At 36.0% G+C, this 15,303-nt stretch overlaps 1 protein-coding gene across 1 annotated transcript; it reads left to right on the top strand.

The window, feature by feature from the left end:
- Positions 1 to 4,135: 4,135 nt before the first annotated feature.
- LOC136039607 (uncharacterized) lies at positions 4,136 to 14,672 on the top strand. Its single transcript, XM_065723496.1, has 3 exons — positions 4,136 to 4,240; positions 9,815 to 11,231; positions 14,586 to 14,672. Exons 1-2 carry the CDS (start codon positions 4,232 to 4,234, stop codon positions 11,225 to 11,227), a joined length of 1,422 nt encoding a protein of 473 aa, XP_065579568.1. The 5' UTR covers positions 4,136 to 4,231; the 3' UTR covers positions 11,228 to 11,231; positions 14,586 to 14,672.
- Positions 14,673 to 15,303: the final 631 nt, after the last annotated feature.

Genomic DNA, 15,303 nt, shown 5'->3' with positions numbered 1-15,303 from the left:
GTTGCACTCCAATTTATGGCTACTTAAAAAGGCAACTAGAACTTTTAATTTTTGTACGAACGTTTTTATTTGTAATAAATATACGTAACTTACGAATTAACTTACGTAACGAAATTCTATATTTGTTTATTTTTACTACGCATATGAGGGGATTTTTCCCCTTGTCAAAACCTCGCTCTTTACACTAGAGCTTTAACTTGGGCCCAATTCTTTGAGAATTATCCCTGAATCACAAACACCGTAGAATAAATATTTGAAATTACTTAAAAATATTTTAGCGTAAAGAGTGAGGTATTGTAGTGGAGACGAACCCCTTTATATACGTAATAATTTCTGTTCGTTGTAGGTTCTAATGATGCTCCATACGTCCACCAGAAAAACTTTTTTTTTGTTTATTTTCTCATTGTTCTTTCAAATAATGCTAGAAAATCCTTCGGCCCCTTCATGAAAATTTTCTTCCCTCGTGATAAATTCCTCCATGTAATGATCCTCCTACGTAGCCCCTCCCCCAGCTCCCATTAGCTTGAAAAAGTCCCCTGAAATCGCCAGTGCACGTCCCATTAACCATTATTATGTGTAAACAATGGTCAAAGTTTGAAACTTGCAGCCCCTCCCCCAGAGAATGTGGGGGATCCAGTCGTCCCCTAAGACATAATTACCAGGTTTTTCGACTATACTGAACAAAATGGCTATCTCAAAATTTTGATCCAGTGACTTTGGGGAAAAAATGAACGGTTCTAGGTACCCTCCAATTTTTTCGGTCACTTAAAAATAAACACGAATCCGTGATCTGTTATCTGGCAAAAATTACAAAATTCCACATTTTTGTAGATAGGAGCTTGAAACTTCTACAGTAGGGTTCTTTGGCACGCTAAGTCCGATGGCGTGATTGGTTTGATGGTGTGAGATGGTGATGATGGCGTGATTCATTAGGATTTTTTTACTTTTCGGGAGTGTTTCCCCTATTTTCTAAAATAAAGAAAATGTTCTCAGGTTCTCAACTTTTGATAGGTGAAGTTAAACTTGATGAAACTTATATATTTAGAATCAGCGTAAAAATGCAATTCTTTTGATGTAACTATTGATACCAAAATTCCACTTTGATATTTTTTAGAGTTTCTGTTACTACTGAGGCGGGTCGCTCCTTATTACAATTCGTTTCCACGAACTGTTTGATAATCAAATGTCTTTTCTTTTCATGTTTCCACAGGGCCCCAATAAACAAAATTTATGCGTAGAATTTGTATGTGTATTTTCGTTAAAAAAAATAATACTTGTAGAAATGATTGAACAGACACCCTAGCTAAGGCTTGTTTACCTACGCTTTGATGTATTTTTTGAAATTTACTTGAAATGGAAAGAATTGCATAAGGTAATCCTTGTTCTCTGAGAAATTTTGAGAGAAAATAAGCTGGCTTCTAAGTTGGACGATTTCGACTTTAGCCAGAAATTGCAAGAAAAACGTCTAGAGGTTTCAACAGATAATCAGAATTAGGATAGCATGGCCTAACATCTCCAACTAACACCAAAAGCTTGGCCAACTGAACTCTCGTTGATGGATTGTTGGTTTGTAAGTGTGTTGTAGGATTAGTGCGTTTATCCGTGTCATTTGTTGTCTTGAGGCTGCTTTGATCCTTAGTCATAGCCTCAAAAAAGGTAGTAGTGAATCCATAGGAGGGGAAAAGAAAAAACTTGAAATAATAACAATGAAGTTAAGGAATGAAACCATGTCAGATCGCGCCACATTTTGCTGAGCCACGCATGGATCCAATCTTTTTTATGTATAAACTAAACACTTTTTTTTAGAGTCTCAGTTGCTATGGGGCCGATTTGCTCCTAGCTTGTAGTTTATTACCAGAAATTGTTTGATACGTGTTTCATTTCAACCAATTACTTTTTGGCTCAATATGAGATCACAAAACCTCTTCCATCTGGATATTTCAATTAACTTTTGAAAAAATAGAGAACAGGAAAACAATTTATAGTACAATAAGGATACGACATAAAGGGAGGTAGACCTTGAACAAATTGCAAGAAAAATGATTTTTATACTCTTCAATAGAGAAAAAAACGCTTATTAGAATATCCAAAATCGGCATAGCTGCCTTTAAGCGAAGTGGGTCAAATTCAGCTTTCAAGTCCGGAGAAGAGGGCAAAAGGTCAAAAGTTAATTATGCAATAAGACATAGAAAAAGATGTCTTCTATGGTGTTATTTGGTTGAGTGAATGTAGAAATGGTCTATCACCAGTATAATAGGATAGTTTTCGAAACCCAGTACCCATCATACCTTACAGTGATTCTTGACGGGTAGGGTGGATGACCTGCAATAAAAGACCAAAAACAAAGCAGGCGTGTGAAACTCAACAGAAGAGAGAAGCTGTTTCCTGTAGATATATATCTTCAGATGCTGATAGACGAATTTATAAAAAAGAAAGAAAAAAATAAGGTGAAGTTTATCCACATGTTCCAAAGAACCTTATGTTAAAGGGGGATCAAAGTTGTTTGTGCAGAAGGCAACGCAGATATGAAGACCCTTGGAACTGCTGTTGAGAGTTCTAATATTCGTTCTATTGTGCTAGATGGTGATGATACTGACTTACTAGGTAATGAAAACTGCGTATACAAGATGATAACTAGAGCATATTTAAGGAAGGTGAGGTGTTCCGAAGAAGCTCTGAAGTTTTCTGGAAGATGGCGACAAAGGACAGGATAGTTAGGCTAGATAATGTGCTTTAATGTCCATCTCTGGAACCAGGAGTGATCAAGACCTTCCCTCAGTAGTTCTGCGTATCTTTGGAAGAAGCTCTCAACAGCCTCAAAATTCGCGCATTCTCAAGACTTACCTCCCACACATCCATCTATAAAGCTTCACTTCCTAAGCAAGTTTACAAATCGAGCGAAAATAACAAGATCAACCCTCTTCAGCGGGGGGTAAAGAAAGAGTCTTGGTTTTTATGATGACTGATTTATCTCCTGCTCCGTTGCTGTTTCTGAAAGTTGTGAATTTTCCAGTAAGCCGAATAGCTGTGACTCAAAAGGATACTCTTGCAATAAGTCGGTTCTGGATTGTTCTATACCTTGCCAATTGCAAAGAGGAACTTCCTGCCAGAATCTGTTGAAAGATTCAGACAATTATACTGCCTTTAATGAAAATAACTTTTGGAAGTACTCACTTATTATGTTTGACAAAGTAAAAATGACTGAAACCAACCTTATTTAGTTCGTTCCAGGATTTTTACATTAATCGACTTGGCTACATTATTAAATGAGCCATGTTTTGTGTATTTTGAAACCTTTGACTTCTGTATTTTGAGTAGGGTATTCGACTAAGTTACTTTGTAAGACTTAGTTATATCTTCAATCTTAAGTAACTCTTTTTCAACTTAAGGTTTCGGCCGATTCTAAAGAAGAAACGCGTAATTTATATTCCGTAATGTTGTAATTGTGATAATATGCAGATTAAAAGTCTTTTACTTTTTCGTTATACCATCAATAAAACCTTAGAAAGGACTCCTTATTCACTAAAATAGGATATTTCACGGATTTGTGGACTTTACCCCTCCAACTTCAAACTCTAAGGATAAAATTGCGAAAACATTCCTGTAATACTGGTGATGGAATCTTGTCCCATGATCTCATTAACTAAATAGAAGATGTCCCTTTCTATGCATTATCACGAAATAAGAACCTCTTGCCCTCCCTTCTGTACTTTGAGGGCAAATTTGATCTACTTCACCTTGGAATGGCTATACAAATTTTGGATACGCTAATAAGCTACTTTTTCTCTAACGAATGGTATTTCGAAGCAATTTTTTCAAGATCTAACCATATGTTGACTGTACAATTTGGCAACCCTTACAAAAATTAGAAAGAACCTCAATTGATAGGAATTATTTTTATTTTGTTGTTTTAAACAATTTAAGTTAATTTAATTCCCTCCAAAAACCTATCAAATAAACCAAAAAATTCCTCAAAAAGTTAAAAAGAAAAGTTTGCAGCTAATAAGTTTTCTTTAGGTTAATGAATTAAATGACAGATAATACCCTTGAAAAATCATGTTGACCCTTGTGTCTAGGCTATGGAATTTGATTGTTATTTTCGATATAAGGAAATACCGCAAGGTATACTAGTTTCAACGGTACTAGCGTAATAAACAAGGTTGGCGTAAATATATGATTTGCATTAGACATTCTTTTGGCCAGTAAAGGATAGGTTCCAATAGGACAAGTGATGAAATCGGTAGGCCGATTACCTTTCATTTTATTTTTTTTTGTATATTTACAAATGAGTTCTTTAATTTAACTTCTGATTCCAAAAATAATATTTAATGTAGCCTATTTAAAAAGCAATATTTGTCTAATGACCAGGCTTTAAGGTACTAGAAACATTTAACTAAATAGAGTTTTCACCCCTGAATCCATCTTAGGCCTATTCTTACGTAAAATTGTGATTTTCAATATTTTTGTTCTGGTTCTCTCAAAATCATGAGGTTTTAAAGGGAACATAATCGTTTGTTAGTTATGCTGGGTTAAACCACAAAAATAAACATGCAACAATAGCTAGATGAATTTAACAATGCTTTTCACCTTTAAAAGTTAAAATATTTATAACCTGTTTTTTCCCAAAGACTGCAACACCCTCAAGGGGAAGCTGCACTTTCTTAAAGTGTTATTTGCCATGTGGTTTTAGTTTTATTTTCTGGTGATTTTTTTTATAAGCGCCACTTTTCCTAAACTATGCAGCCAATACTGCCAAAGATTGAATAATTTCATATAAAATTTATTGGTACTTGTCTATTAAATAAAACGTGAAGTTTGGCTGATCCTAATAAGAAAAATGACGAAAATAGAATACTTTCTTAGCAAAATTGTGAAAACTATAACTTGGAAATATGCTCCCAGAACGCAGATATGCCCTCAAGAATCATGTTAAAATGAACTCGGCCTTCTGCCTTTACTGCCGCCCGCCACATGTACTCTACTAGGTATGAACATAAATGATGGCGGGATGTACCTCAGTGCCGTTTGTTCCTCCACTTTTCGGAACCCCACATTCTCTCTACTTTTTGGGAAGAGGCGCCAGTTTCTGGGTCGACAAAATTATTTTTCTGGCTCACTTTCAAATGAATGATACCTGTTTGTTCAAGCTCAGTTGGGTTGTATCCCTTCCAACAATCTGAAATGATTCTCGATTCTGACTCAATGTGACGCTTAATTTATTGGAGTAAAATTTCTGCGCCTCGGTCGGGGACCTCCACTAAAAATCTTTCACCGGTTTCCCCGCACTCCACTAAGCACCCACTGTTGAGGTTCTTCCTGCATTGTTTTTTCTTTTTGTAAGCAAGGATTCATCTATTTCCACTATCTGACCAATTCCTCCAATTTTCCCAAAGTTTTTCTGTTAACACCCACATTTCATTCATTAATTTGAGCATCCATGTGAGACATTATATTATATCACTAGTCAAAGCAAACTAACCCGTGTCCCCAAGAATCACGTTAAAAATGAACTAAAATGAACTGGGTCAAGAATCGTGTTAATAATGAACTTTTCTTTCTCTTTGAGACGGTGCCGACGCCTAAGCTCGCAATTTATTAATTCACAAATGACATTCGCAATTTTTCTAATAAAGTATTCTATTTTTATCATGTTTTATTGTTATCAAACTTCATTTCGAGCGTCTTTTATATAATAGACAAGTACTAGTTATTTTTCACAAAGAACTGAAACCACAAAATCTTAATTGTGCAATTTTTTAATAATACTAGTTAGAATTTTGGGACAGTGCCACTGTGATAGTGCCACATTCTAGAACAGTGCCACTGTGATAATTAAAAGTGGTATTTATGCCATTTTGTAACTTTTTAGGAGAGCCGAAAAATGGAGAGCCGGTCGACTGTGGTCACTCTGACGAATGAGCCTAATGGGGGTAAAGGGAGCATATAAATTAAATTCAATTATTCTAAGGAAAATCATGATTATTCCATTTGATGCCGTATGTCTCCTTTTTTCTTTACATAAAAGGAGACAAGTGCCAGGTCCTCATGTAATAGCTTTATAAGATAAACCTCTTTTGTCATACTGAATTAAAACAAGACCTGATAAAAAGGTCTTCGTTTATCTTCGTAATGGTACAAGACATGACAATTCTAACTGGACCATTCTATATATATAACTAATCATAGATTTCACCATGACACAAAAATAACTAACTTTCGACCAAAATGGCATTTTTCACACTTTTAACTATCACGGGCCGAGTTGTTCCCAACCGATTTCGGGCCGTGCTCCACCCAGGCATTTCTAAAACCCTGATGTCCCCCTTGTGATATTTGGATTTTATTATTCGAAATTTTACATGTATTCACCTGAAGAAAGCTTAAAAGGCCATTAACCTGGCATTCTTTTGGGTCGTCCTCTACGTATATTTAATGCTAATGAAAAATATTGCGTGTATAAAACTCCTTTTATACAACGCATGACGTTATTGCAATGCTATCATGCATCTTTTTTGCTCTTTGAATACATAAAAATGTGACATCATTATATATGATTTTTTTTTCAAAATTAAGTCTAATGAATTGTTAGCAAAAGGGTACACGTCCTGCAAATGACCCACCAAAATATTTTCATGCCCGACCGGTTGGGATTACCCCCCAAGTTGGGAATCACAGGAATCGGTGATGTTTGAATTTAATACTTTGGAAAAAAGTCAAGTTAGGTGACTTTTAGGAATGGACTTAGCCTCTAATAATGACCCGGGAACAACTTTTGAAGTATTTACCTCAACCCCCTCGCCTCAACAATACACAAGCCTTTGATAAAATTAGAAAAAATTTGTGTTAAAGAACAGGAACTTTCATAAAAAGATTTACAGCAAATATTAAGCCCAAAGAAGTATTTTGAGCCTAATAACTACAATAAGTTATGATTTGAAGAATTTTAAACAACTTTTAGCAGTGTGTCGGGAATTTAAAAAAAATATCTGATATGGCTCCGATTCCTATTTAAATCACCGGAATTGTATTTTCAAAACAGAGTAAAAAAAAATGTACACTCAAGCCAGAGTTAAGGGCAATTTTCTAAACCTTGGTTTAAAGCGAGTGTTTTCATATGACAAAGTTTCCAAGAACGAAGGTTATGTGACGGAAGCAAAGAGCGAAGCTGAAACTTAAAACAAGCAAAAATTATTTTTGTCGCAGCCTATAAAACATGAGCGGACATGAACACTAGTACAAAAAAAACGACTCCTAAGCTAACCTTTGCTAGTTAACCTTTGCTAGTAACCACAACAGTCTTAGACGATTCTCAACTTTGACAAACTCAGTCCCCTAGCAAAACTATATTAATCTTCGTAATAGTTGTCTCTAAGCACATGAAGCACAAAAAATGTTGTAAAACATGCTTAGATTAGAAATGTTTACCTTGTTGAGCAAAACTGAATTGTTTAGTTCTTCTAGAATCTTCTAATGCATAGGAACATAATGTCTTCAAAGAAAAGGCCTTTTGGTAGCTCCACACCATAAACAAAAACGATTTCTTTCCTGAATTTAATTTATACCAATATTACACCAAAAGTTTTAAAATATTATTTTATATCCAAAAGATTAATCAAACCGGAAAAAAAAGGAGCACCTACACTTTTGTTGGGTCTAAGGCAATTCCACGTGGAATAGCCTTTACGTATTCCACGTTTCGTCAATATTTTGCTGGCATAGTTTTACTCATTAGATACAACAAGATTTAATGTTAAAGAAAAGCGTTTAAAATTGAACTTCAGCCCCCCTTTCTAGTGGTTTTTCTCACAGCCGTAAGTCTTACTGTAGTGATGGGATTGAGGGGGCGTTAGGCCTCCTTCTGTTTACGGTAGCCATAGGTAAAATATTAGAAACGAACAAAAATTAAATAAGAAATTTTTTTTAATGAAAGTAAAGAGCGACACTAAAAGTTCAAATGAACTGAAATTATTTGCATCTGAGGGGGCTGCCTCCTTTTTAACCCCTCCGTTCACGCTAAACTTCTCTTTCCAGCATTTCAATAACGAATTCCAAAACACTAGGGAAATTAAAATGGAAAAATAAAGTATTTTTGAAACGCTTTTAGGGCCACTGATGGGCATTTACTTTGACCAACGGATCTTTTTGTTCAATGTCTTTAAATGCAGTTATTAGAAACATTAGCAGTTACCCAGTAACAATATGTATTTACCTCAAAAGTCCTTTGAGTGAAGCACTACTAAAATTTTGTTTTAAAGAGACTGGAGTTGAAGAGGAGGTATCCCCTTTTTGTACAAAACAATTTCTATTTGCTCTAAGTTTTAACGTCGTTTGAAAAATTCATTAAAAAACTTTCATTATTTTATTTCTGCTCGTTCTTAGCATAGAACCCAAGGCTAGGAGAATTGTCGTTCCCCCTAATCCCCCTTTTGGTGCAAATTCTAAGTTTTGCATAACAATCATCTAGCAATAAGGGATACAGGCGACTGAAAAATTAAAGTGTGCTGTTATTGAAAATGAATAATTTCAATAAACAAGTGTTGATAAATCTATCTGGCTCAGGGGGTTGGTACTCGGGGGGAAGGCAGAAACAAAAATATAGATGAATGACCTGACATGGAAAATACAAAAAAAATTCTGGTGGATTCATTCAAATCCCGAAGTTTGGGGGAGGGGCGGGCCTAAAGTCTCTCACCACGCGTAGGCCTACGAGCCAATTATAAAATTTTGCTATTTCCTATTTGTAGATATTTGCTTGTTTAGCCATAAATGTATTGCTTACCTATTATATATGTATTACCCATAAAATGTTTATGTTTGTATACCTATTTAACCTACAATATCTATTCTTGGACGTTAATAACAGAGATATGGCTAAATTTATAGACAGAATTTAAGCCTAGTTTTCATTCTATTCGAAAGCTGGCACCCATTAAAAATATAAAGAAGTTGAAGAGAACAACAAAGAAAAGTATGTTTATTTAATCTAAAAAATTAGAATTTTCGTTGGTTCCGATTTTGGGACGTTTGTTACATTTTCTAAAATCTTCACAGTCCGAAAGTGCTCTGATCAAAAGACGCGAAATAAAAGACAAGGAAATAATTATCATAAATTTTAACTCAGAAGCCAAAACTCCAAATTTAATGATTTATTTAAAAAAAGAATAAGCAGGGTGAATTTCAAAGGGGAGGATTTTAATTCTACTTGGCGTTCTGGGATCTGTTTCATTCTAGGTTTGATTACCTTAGTTCAACACTATACAACTTTATCAAAATGTTAGGGAGTGATTAAGAGGGACTGAAAATAGTCTATACAAATATAAACACAAACTCAATTCAAAATTTAAACAAATAAGAAGAGTGGGCCATATTAAACAACCTAAACAAGGCTCTTAATGTTAACCTATGCTTATTAACTTGTATGTCTCACTGTTACTAGTTTTTTAGACTCGCAGTTCATCTTATGGTCATTATCAGACTAACTAAATTGAATGATTATTCCATTGCTACAAAAATGGCTAAGTAAACATAATCTTCTCCATTTGGTATTTGGCTATAGCCTTTGCTTAGCCTAAACTACGAAGCCCCGGCTCGTAGCCTTAGCCCGTACTTTGCCAATGTTAGTGTTTAAAAAGCATTGTAGATATAATCATTATTAGATTTCAGTGTCAAAGATACTCAAAGTGTCAAGTGTCAAGTGTCAAAGTGTCTAAGAGCTCAAAGATACCTTCACTAATTCCTGAAGATGATTCATAGTTTCATTTTGTTTTGTTTAGTTTGATGTTCCTTAGCAAACCCTATAAGTTGCTTTTTCTAGGTACTATTATTCCTTATATCCTGTGCTGCATTTTCTTCATGTGCACCAGTAACACCTCACCTTCCTATTGAAACCTCAAGGCATGCAAGGGGAATCAAGGACAGTCTATTCAAAAAGGATAAAGAAACCAAAAAAGAACTTCAAGCTTTGAGCCATGTACCATGGGGTATGTACCCACTATGGAAAGTACACAAATACAAAGGAATATCCATAAGACCTGTGCCGATTGGTGAGGTAGGTGTACCTGTACCTGCTCCCATGCCTTCTTACCAGCCCCAGAGTAGTGCTGGATATTCTTCTCCAGTTGCATATGATACACTGCAGTCGTACAAAGATCATTCCCCTGCTGCATATCAACAGCCTAAAAATTATCAGCCACAAGCTGGATACGGGTTAGTGGGGTATGGAGAAGCACAAACTAAACCAATTCAACACCCTAGCTACAGAGCACCTACACAGACACCAGCTGCAGTTCCTCAGATGGTAAATACATACCCAAATCCTGCCCAACTTGTGTATCAATCAATTCCTCAACAACAGCATTTGTATTCTCAGGCACAGCCTATCGGACAACAAGCAACATATGGTGCTGCAAACCAAAATCCATCTCAGCAGTCTTATGCCCCAGTTCAGCAACTTCCACAGCCATCCACTAGCGATTCAGCATTACAACAAGCAGCACTACTACAGAAACAGCATGCAGATGCACTGCGAACACAGCAAGCTGCAGCTTTACGGCAGCAGGCTGCAATAGCCCAGCAAGGTCAAAGTGGACAACAAGTCCATGGACAAAATACGCGACCAGTCATATCCCAGCAGCAGGCTGCACTGGATCAACAAGAACAGATGATGGCTTTGCAGCACCAAGCTGCCCTTGCTCAACAGCAAGCTTTATTAGCTCAGCAACAAGCTACAGCGGTCCAGCAGGGTGATGCAGCACAACAGGACATAGCAGGAAAGCATGGATACGCTCAAACTACTAATCAAAGACCTATTGAACAGCCACAATTTGTTCAACAAGACCAACTAAGACCATCTTTATTGGCTCAGCAACAAGATGCAATGGCTCAGCGGGGTGAAGCAGGACAACAGGGATATGTTCAAATTACTAATCCAAGACCTATTCAACAGCCAAATTTTTTTCAACAAGACCAACTACAAGGTCAGCAAGCACCACTTCGAGAACCAGCAACAGTAGCACCACCTTTCTCCGAATTACCCGAAGACTTTCCAAGAGAATTAGATTTCACAGTCCCGTCTGGATCTATCGCACCAGCTGATCATGGCTCTTTGCCACTAGAGGGTGAAGAAGAAGAAGAAGAAGATCAATGGTCACCGTTTGAACATAATAGTGGAGAAGATCATACTAATTGGCAAGAAGAACCTAGAAACACGAGAGCCTGGAATAAATAATTAGGTAAGTGCATTTAGCATATGTAATTGTTAAATTATAAAGACACGGGAATGATATTGAGTGGTGGATTCCACCGAGTTAAGGGATTAGGCCCATTTCTTAGAACACATAAAAATACGTATCACTGTCTTCTTTTTTTCCATGTTCCAACACACGAGTGCATGCATCCGAAGAAACTTCACTTCAAGAATTGAATGTATGGTTTAGGTGGAATGCATCCCCTATCCAATGGAAGTAGTTAAAGAAGGATGTATAGTGCAATACTTCATGCACTAGTTAAATAATCCCAATACAAATAGAATAAATAAATCCTAAAGAAAATAGAAACTAAAATTAAGAATCAAGTCTAACTTTAAACACACAAAAATTACCACAAACAGGAGTAGTGCTATCACTCCCTACTCCTTCTAAAAGCCGAAGCGTCATTTGCTCAGAGAACATGAAAGCAGTTCTCATTGAAGTAACTCTAATACTTTCTTTTCGCTATGTGGATCAGTTGCAACAATTGCATTTATTAATATTGGTAGTGGTTTCATTTGATTTTAGTTTAGTGTTTTCTTCCTTTTATCTTTGTTTCTCTTGCGCTGAGGAAGCCTAGTTTACACACAGGCGAAATATCCCCCTTGTTTTAGTCTTTCATCTTTTCTCTCTACTGGCCGCAGTCTCATTTGTTGTCTTTTCATTGAATTTTACCTCTCTTTGTTGTATTTTTGGGAATTTTGTTCAAAATACTGAAAGAATGACCTATAAAACAGCACTGGATATAAGATCAAATTTAATTATTGGGATTGTCACTCCTCTTTGCAATTGCAACTAATTTAGTTAATAGTCTTGTTTATTCTTTTTGAGTTTTTAAAAACAGAAACATGGAAAAACGTAAGTTAATTTCAAATGCCATTTTGGACTTAGCATTACCAGACTAGGGACTCTTTCTTACTACAAAATTCATTATTTGAAAACACATATTGTAACAAGAGATTTTTCTATCAAAGTTTTAAGCAGAGACATTTGGGAAAGCCAAGAGTCATTCATAAAAAGAAAACAAAAAAATAAGTGTAAACCAGAAAATATCAACTTAATACCCTCAGTCGTTTCTTTGATATTGCAGATACGCCCTTTTGACAAACTGGATGCACAGAGTGGCTTTTGATTTAGCTCAACATCCCCTCAGCAATGCTCAGGGAATGCTGACTGAGCATTCCCTAAAAGATCCAACTTGATACCCATTTAAGCTTCTGCTATATTGCAGATACTCCATTTTGACAACCTGGATGCTAATAGTGGCTCTTGATTTAGTCCTATGTCCCAAAAAAACTCGAAGGACAATGCCTTGCCACACTCAAATATTCACCAATGCAAAAAAAAAAAAAAAATCTGTTAGCGAAAATACTCTCCTTAATTACCAACAATAAAAAACGAGGGGCAGTGGCTAATTACTGATCTAAACACAATGTGTTAACCGTTTTCGATGATTTTTAGGCCTGTAATTAATTACCTGATTGGGTCATCAACATAGTATTAATCCATTTCCTGTCCAATTTGTCCCCCTCTGTCAAGCAATCTCTGAGCTAACTGTTAGTTTTGAAGATCATCTGTTCGTGGGTGGTCCTTCTCTAGGGGGATGAAGCAGCCATTCTCGGAGTTAAGCTCAGGGGCAAAAAACGACGAATTAATGAGGTTGACTCAAAAGAAGTGGCAATGGATTTGCCCCCCCCCAAAAAAAAACAAAAAATTGCTGCGTATGTACCAGTATTGTATATAAACCATATTGAAACCACGCAGGAGCAAACTATCTTTGATTAAAATAAACATCCCCATAAATATTCCCTGGAATATTCAACTTAAAACCCATAGCCATTCCTGAGATGCTGCAATTACGCCTTTTTGACAACCTGAATACAAATAATATCTTTTGATTTAGTTCGAATCCCCCTCGATGTTCTCTGAAAGTTTCAACTTAATACCCTTAGGTGTTTCTGAGATACTGCAGATACACCCCTTTTGAAAACCTGGATGCACATATTATTTTTCAATTTAGTTTATTATCTCCCTGAATGTTCCCTGAGATTCAACTTATTACCCTAAGACGTAGATACTACAAATACGTATTTTAACAACTTGGATGCAAGTAGTGTCTTCGGGGCCGTATGCAGGATTTTTTTTCGGAGGAGGAGGTACAAAAAATGTTCAAAAACGCATCCAAAATTTATTTATATTCATTTTTGTAACGTGTTTTACGAGTCGGAAAAGCATTTTGGGGAGGGAGATTTCAAACCCCGTGCCCCCTCCCTCCTGAATAGGCCTTCAACGTCTTTCAATTTAATTAATTACCATCTCAACACTCTTTGAAACTTTCAATTTAATACCCTCAGCTGTTCCAAAGATATTGCCGATACACCAATTTGTCAATCTGGATGAGCATAGTATCTTTTGGTTTAACTCAGTTCCCCCCGCCCTTCGCCATTCATTGAAATTTTCGACTTGATAGCCCTAGCCGTTTCTGAGATACTAAAGAAGGTCAGTATAAAACATATAATGTGTTATACCCCCCTTTTATTATAAAACATATGTTGAAACAGTTGCCAACTTCTATTCGACCCTGGACTTAGGGCCTATGGGCTCATGTCATCCCTGGAGATATATTGATTGAACTTTTCCAGTATTATGAACATAATTGTTATCTCAAAACTTTGATCAGGTGTATTACGAGGTTACGAAGGGCCGAGTAGTGAAAAACACAAGGGAGCGGGTTTAATTATCCTCTAATCACTTTTGACTGTTAAAAAAGACACTATAATTTTCAATTTCTAATAGAATAAGTCATATCCAAAGTTTCCACGACAACTCCTTTCATGTGAAGTAGCACTACGAGAAAAAAAAATGGTACACTGAAGACTTATTAGACCTTTACTACAGCAACGCTAGACTAGTGCCTTACGAGACATTCTTTTTATATTTATGGTTGAGCATAAAAGTGTCCATTCTCTGTTTTTTTTTTTTTACCTATTTAGTGCTCGGGCAGATTCTAATTTTTTTAGTCAAACAAGAAATAAGGTTTAATTTAACCCCCAGAAGTACCAGAATTGTAGAAGTTTCCACCATAATACTTTTTTCGACACAAAAGTGAGACCATAGCAATCGACATAGAGCTCCTTTTCTGAGGCCTCGGAAAAAGGAGGCCTCGGAGGCCTAAAAAAACCAGCCACTTTGGAGATATTCTGCAATTAATATACCAGGCACTAAAATCTTAGAAATTATATTAAACAAGAATGGAGATTTAGTGTGTAAACTACCCGGTTAATCAAAAAACTGATCTACATCTAGACTGGATTAATCTCTGCATTTTTTTTATTCCAGGTTGGACGAGAATGAAGTACTTATTTTTTTCTATTATGTAATTCATTAATTTATACGGAATAAATTATTTTTATTATTATATTTAAATCCTGAATTCATAGTTTCAATTTTTTCCATCACGAATGAATATCTAAAAGGTACAATTACAAAGAAGAAAGAGAGGGAATATACATGTAGAGCTACTTGCATAAGCTACTCAATTTGTCATATAATTTGTTCATGGATTATATTTATTATAACCCGCAGAGCACTACGATCCCATCATAGATGGAGCACTTTTAGTTGGCAGACTTAGCGAAGTTTCAGGAAGTTTCGGAATGGTGACAGGATGCGTCGACCAAATTTTCACTCTTAGATTTGTCAGAAAAACAACCATAATATTTGGAAAAGACATGGTATATATTTCGTGGTTGGCCTGTCCTGAAGGAAACACTATAAGAGTATGAAAACTATGCCTCTGTAAAAAAAAATAAATGAATAAAGAAATACTGGCCTTACTTGCTTATATCGTTTTGAAGAGTGAAGTCTTAAGCAATGCTTGAGTCACCAGACCCCTTTGTTCGCAGATTTATAGATTGTGAGCAAACGTTTAATTCAGCTAATAGAAGAGCTTTAACGAAAGTCCTATCCTGATATACTTGATAAATGCATTCAAGTGATTAGGGCTATCTAAGATAATAGCATTGCTGCGGTTAAGGTAGGAAATGAGGTTAGTAGC

This window comes from Artemia franciscana, chromosome 19, assembly GCF_032884065.1.
Source record: "Artemia franciscana chromosome 19, ASM3288406v1, whole genome shotgun sequence".
Classification (NCBI taxonomy): Eukaryota; Metazoa; Arthropoda; class Branchiopoda; order Anostraca; family Artemiidae; genus Artemia; species Artemia franciscana.
Note: the sequence above shows the minus strand (reverse complement) of the source record. Positions and strands in the feature narration are given on the sequence as shown.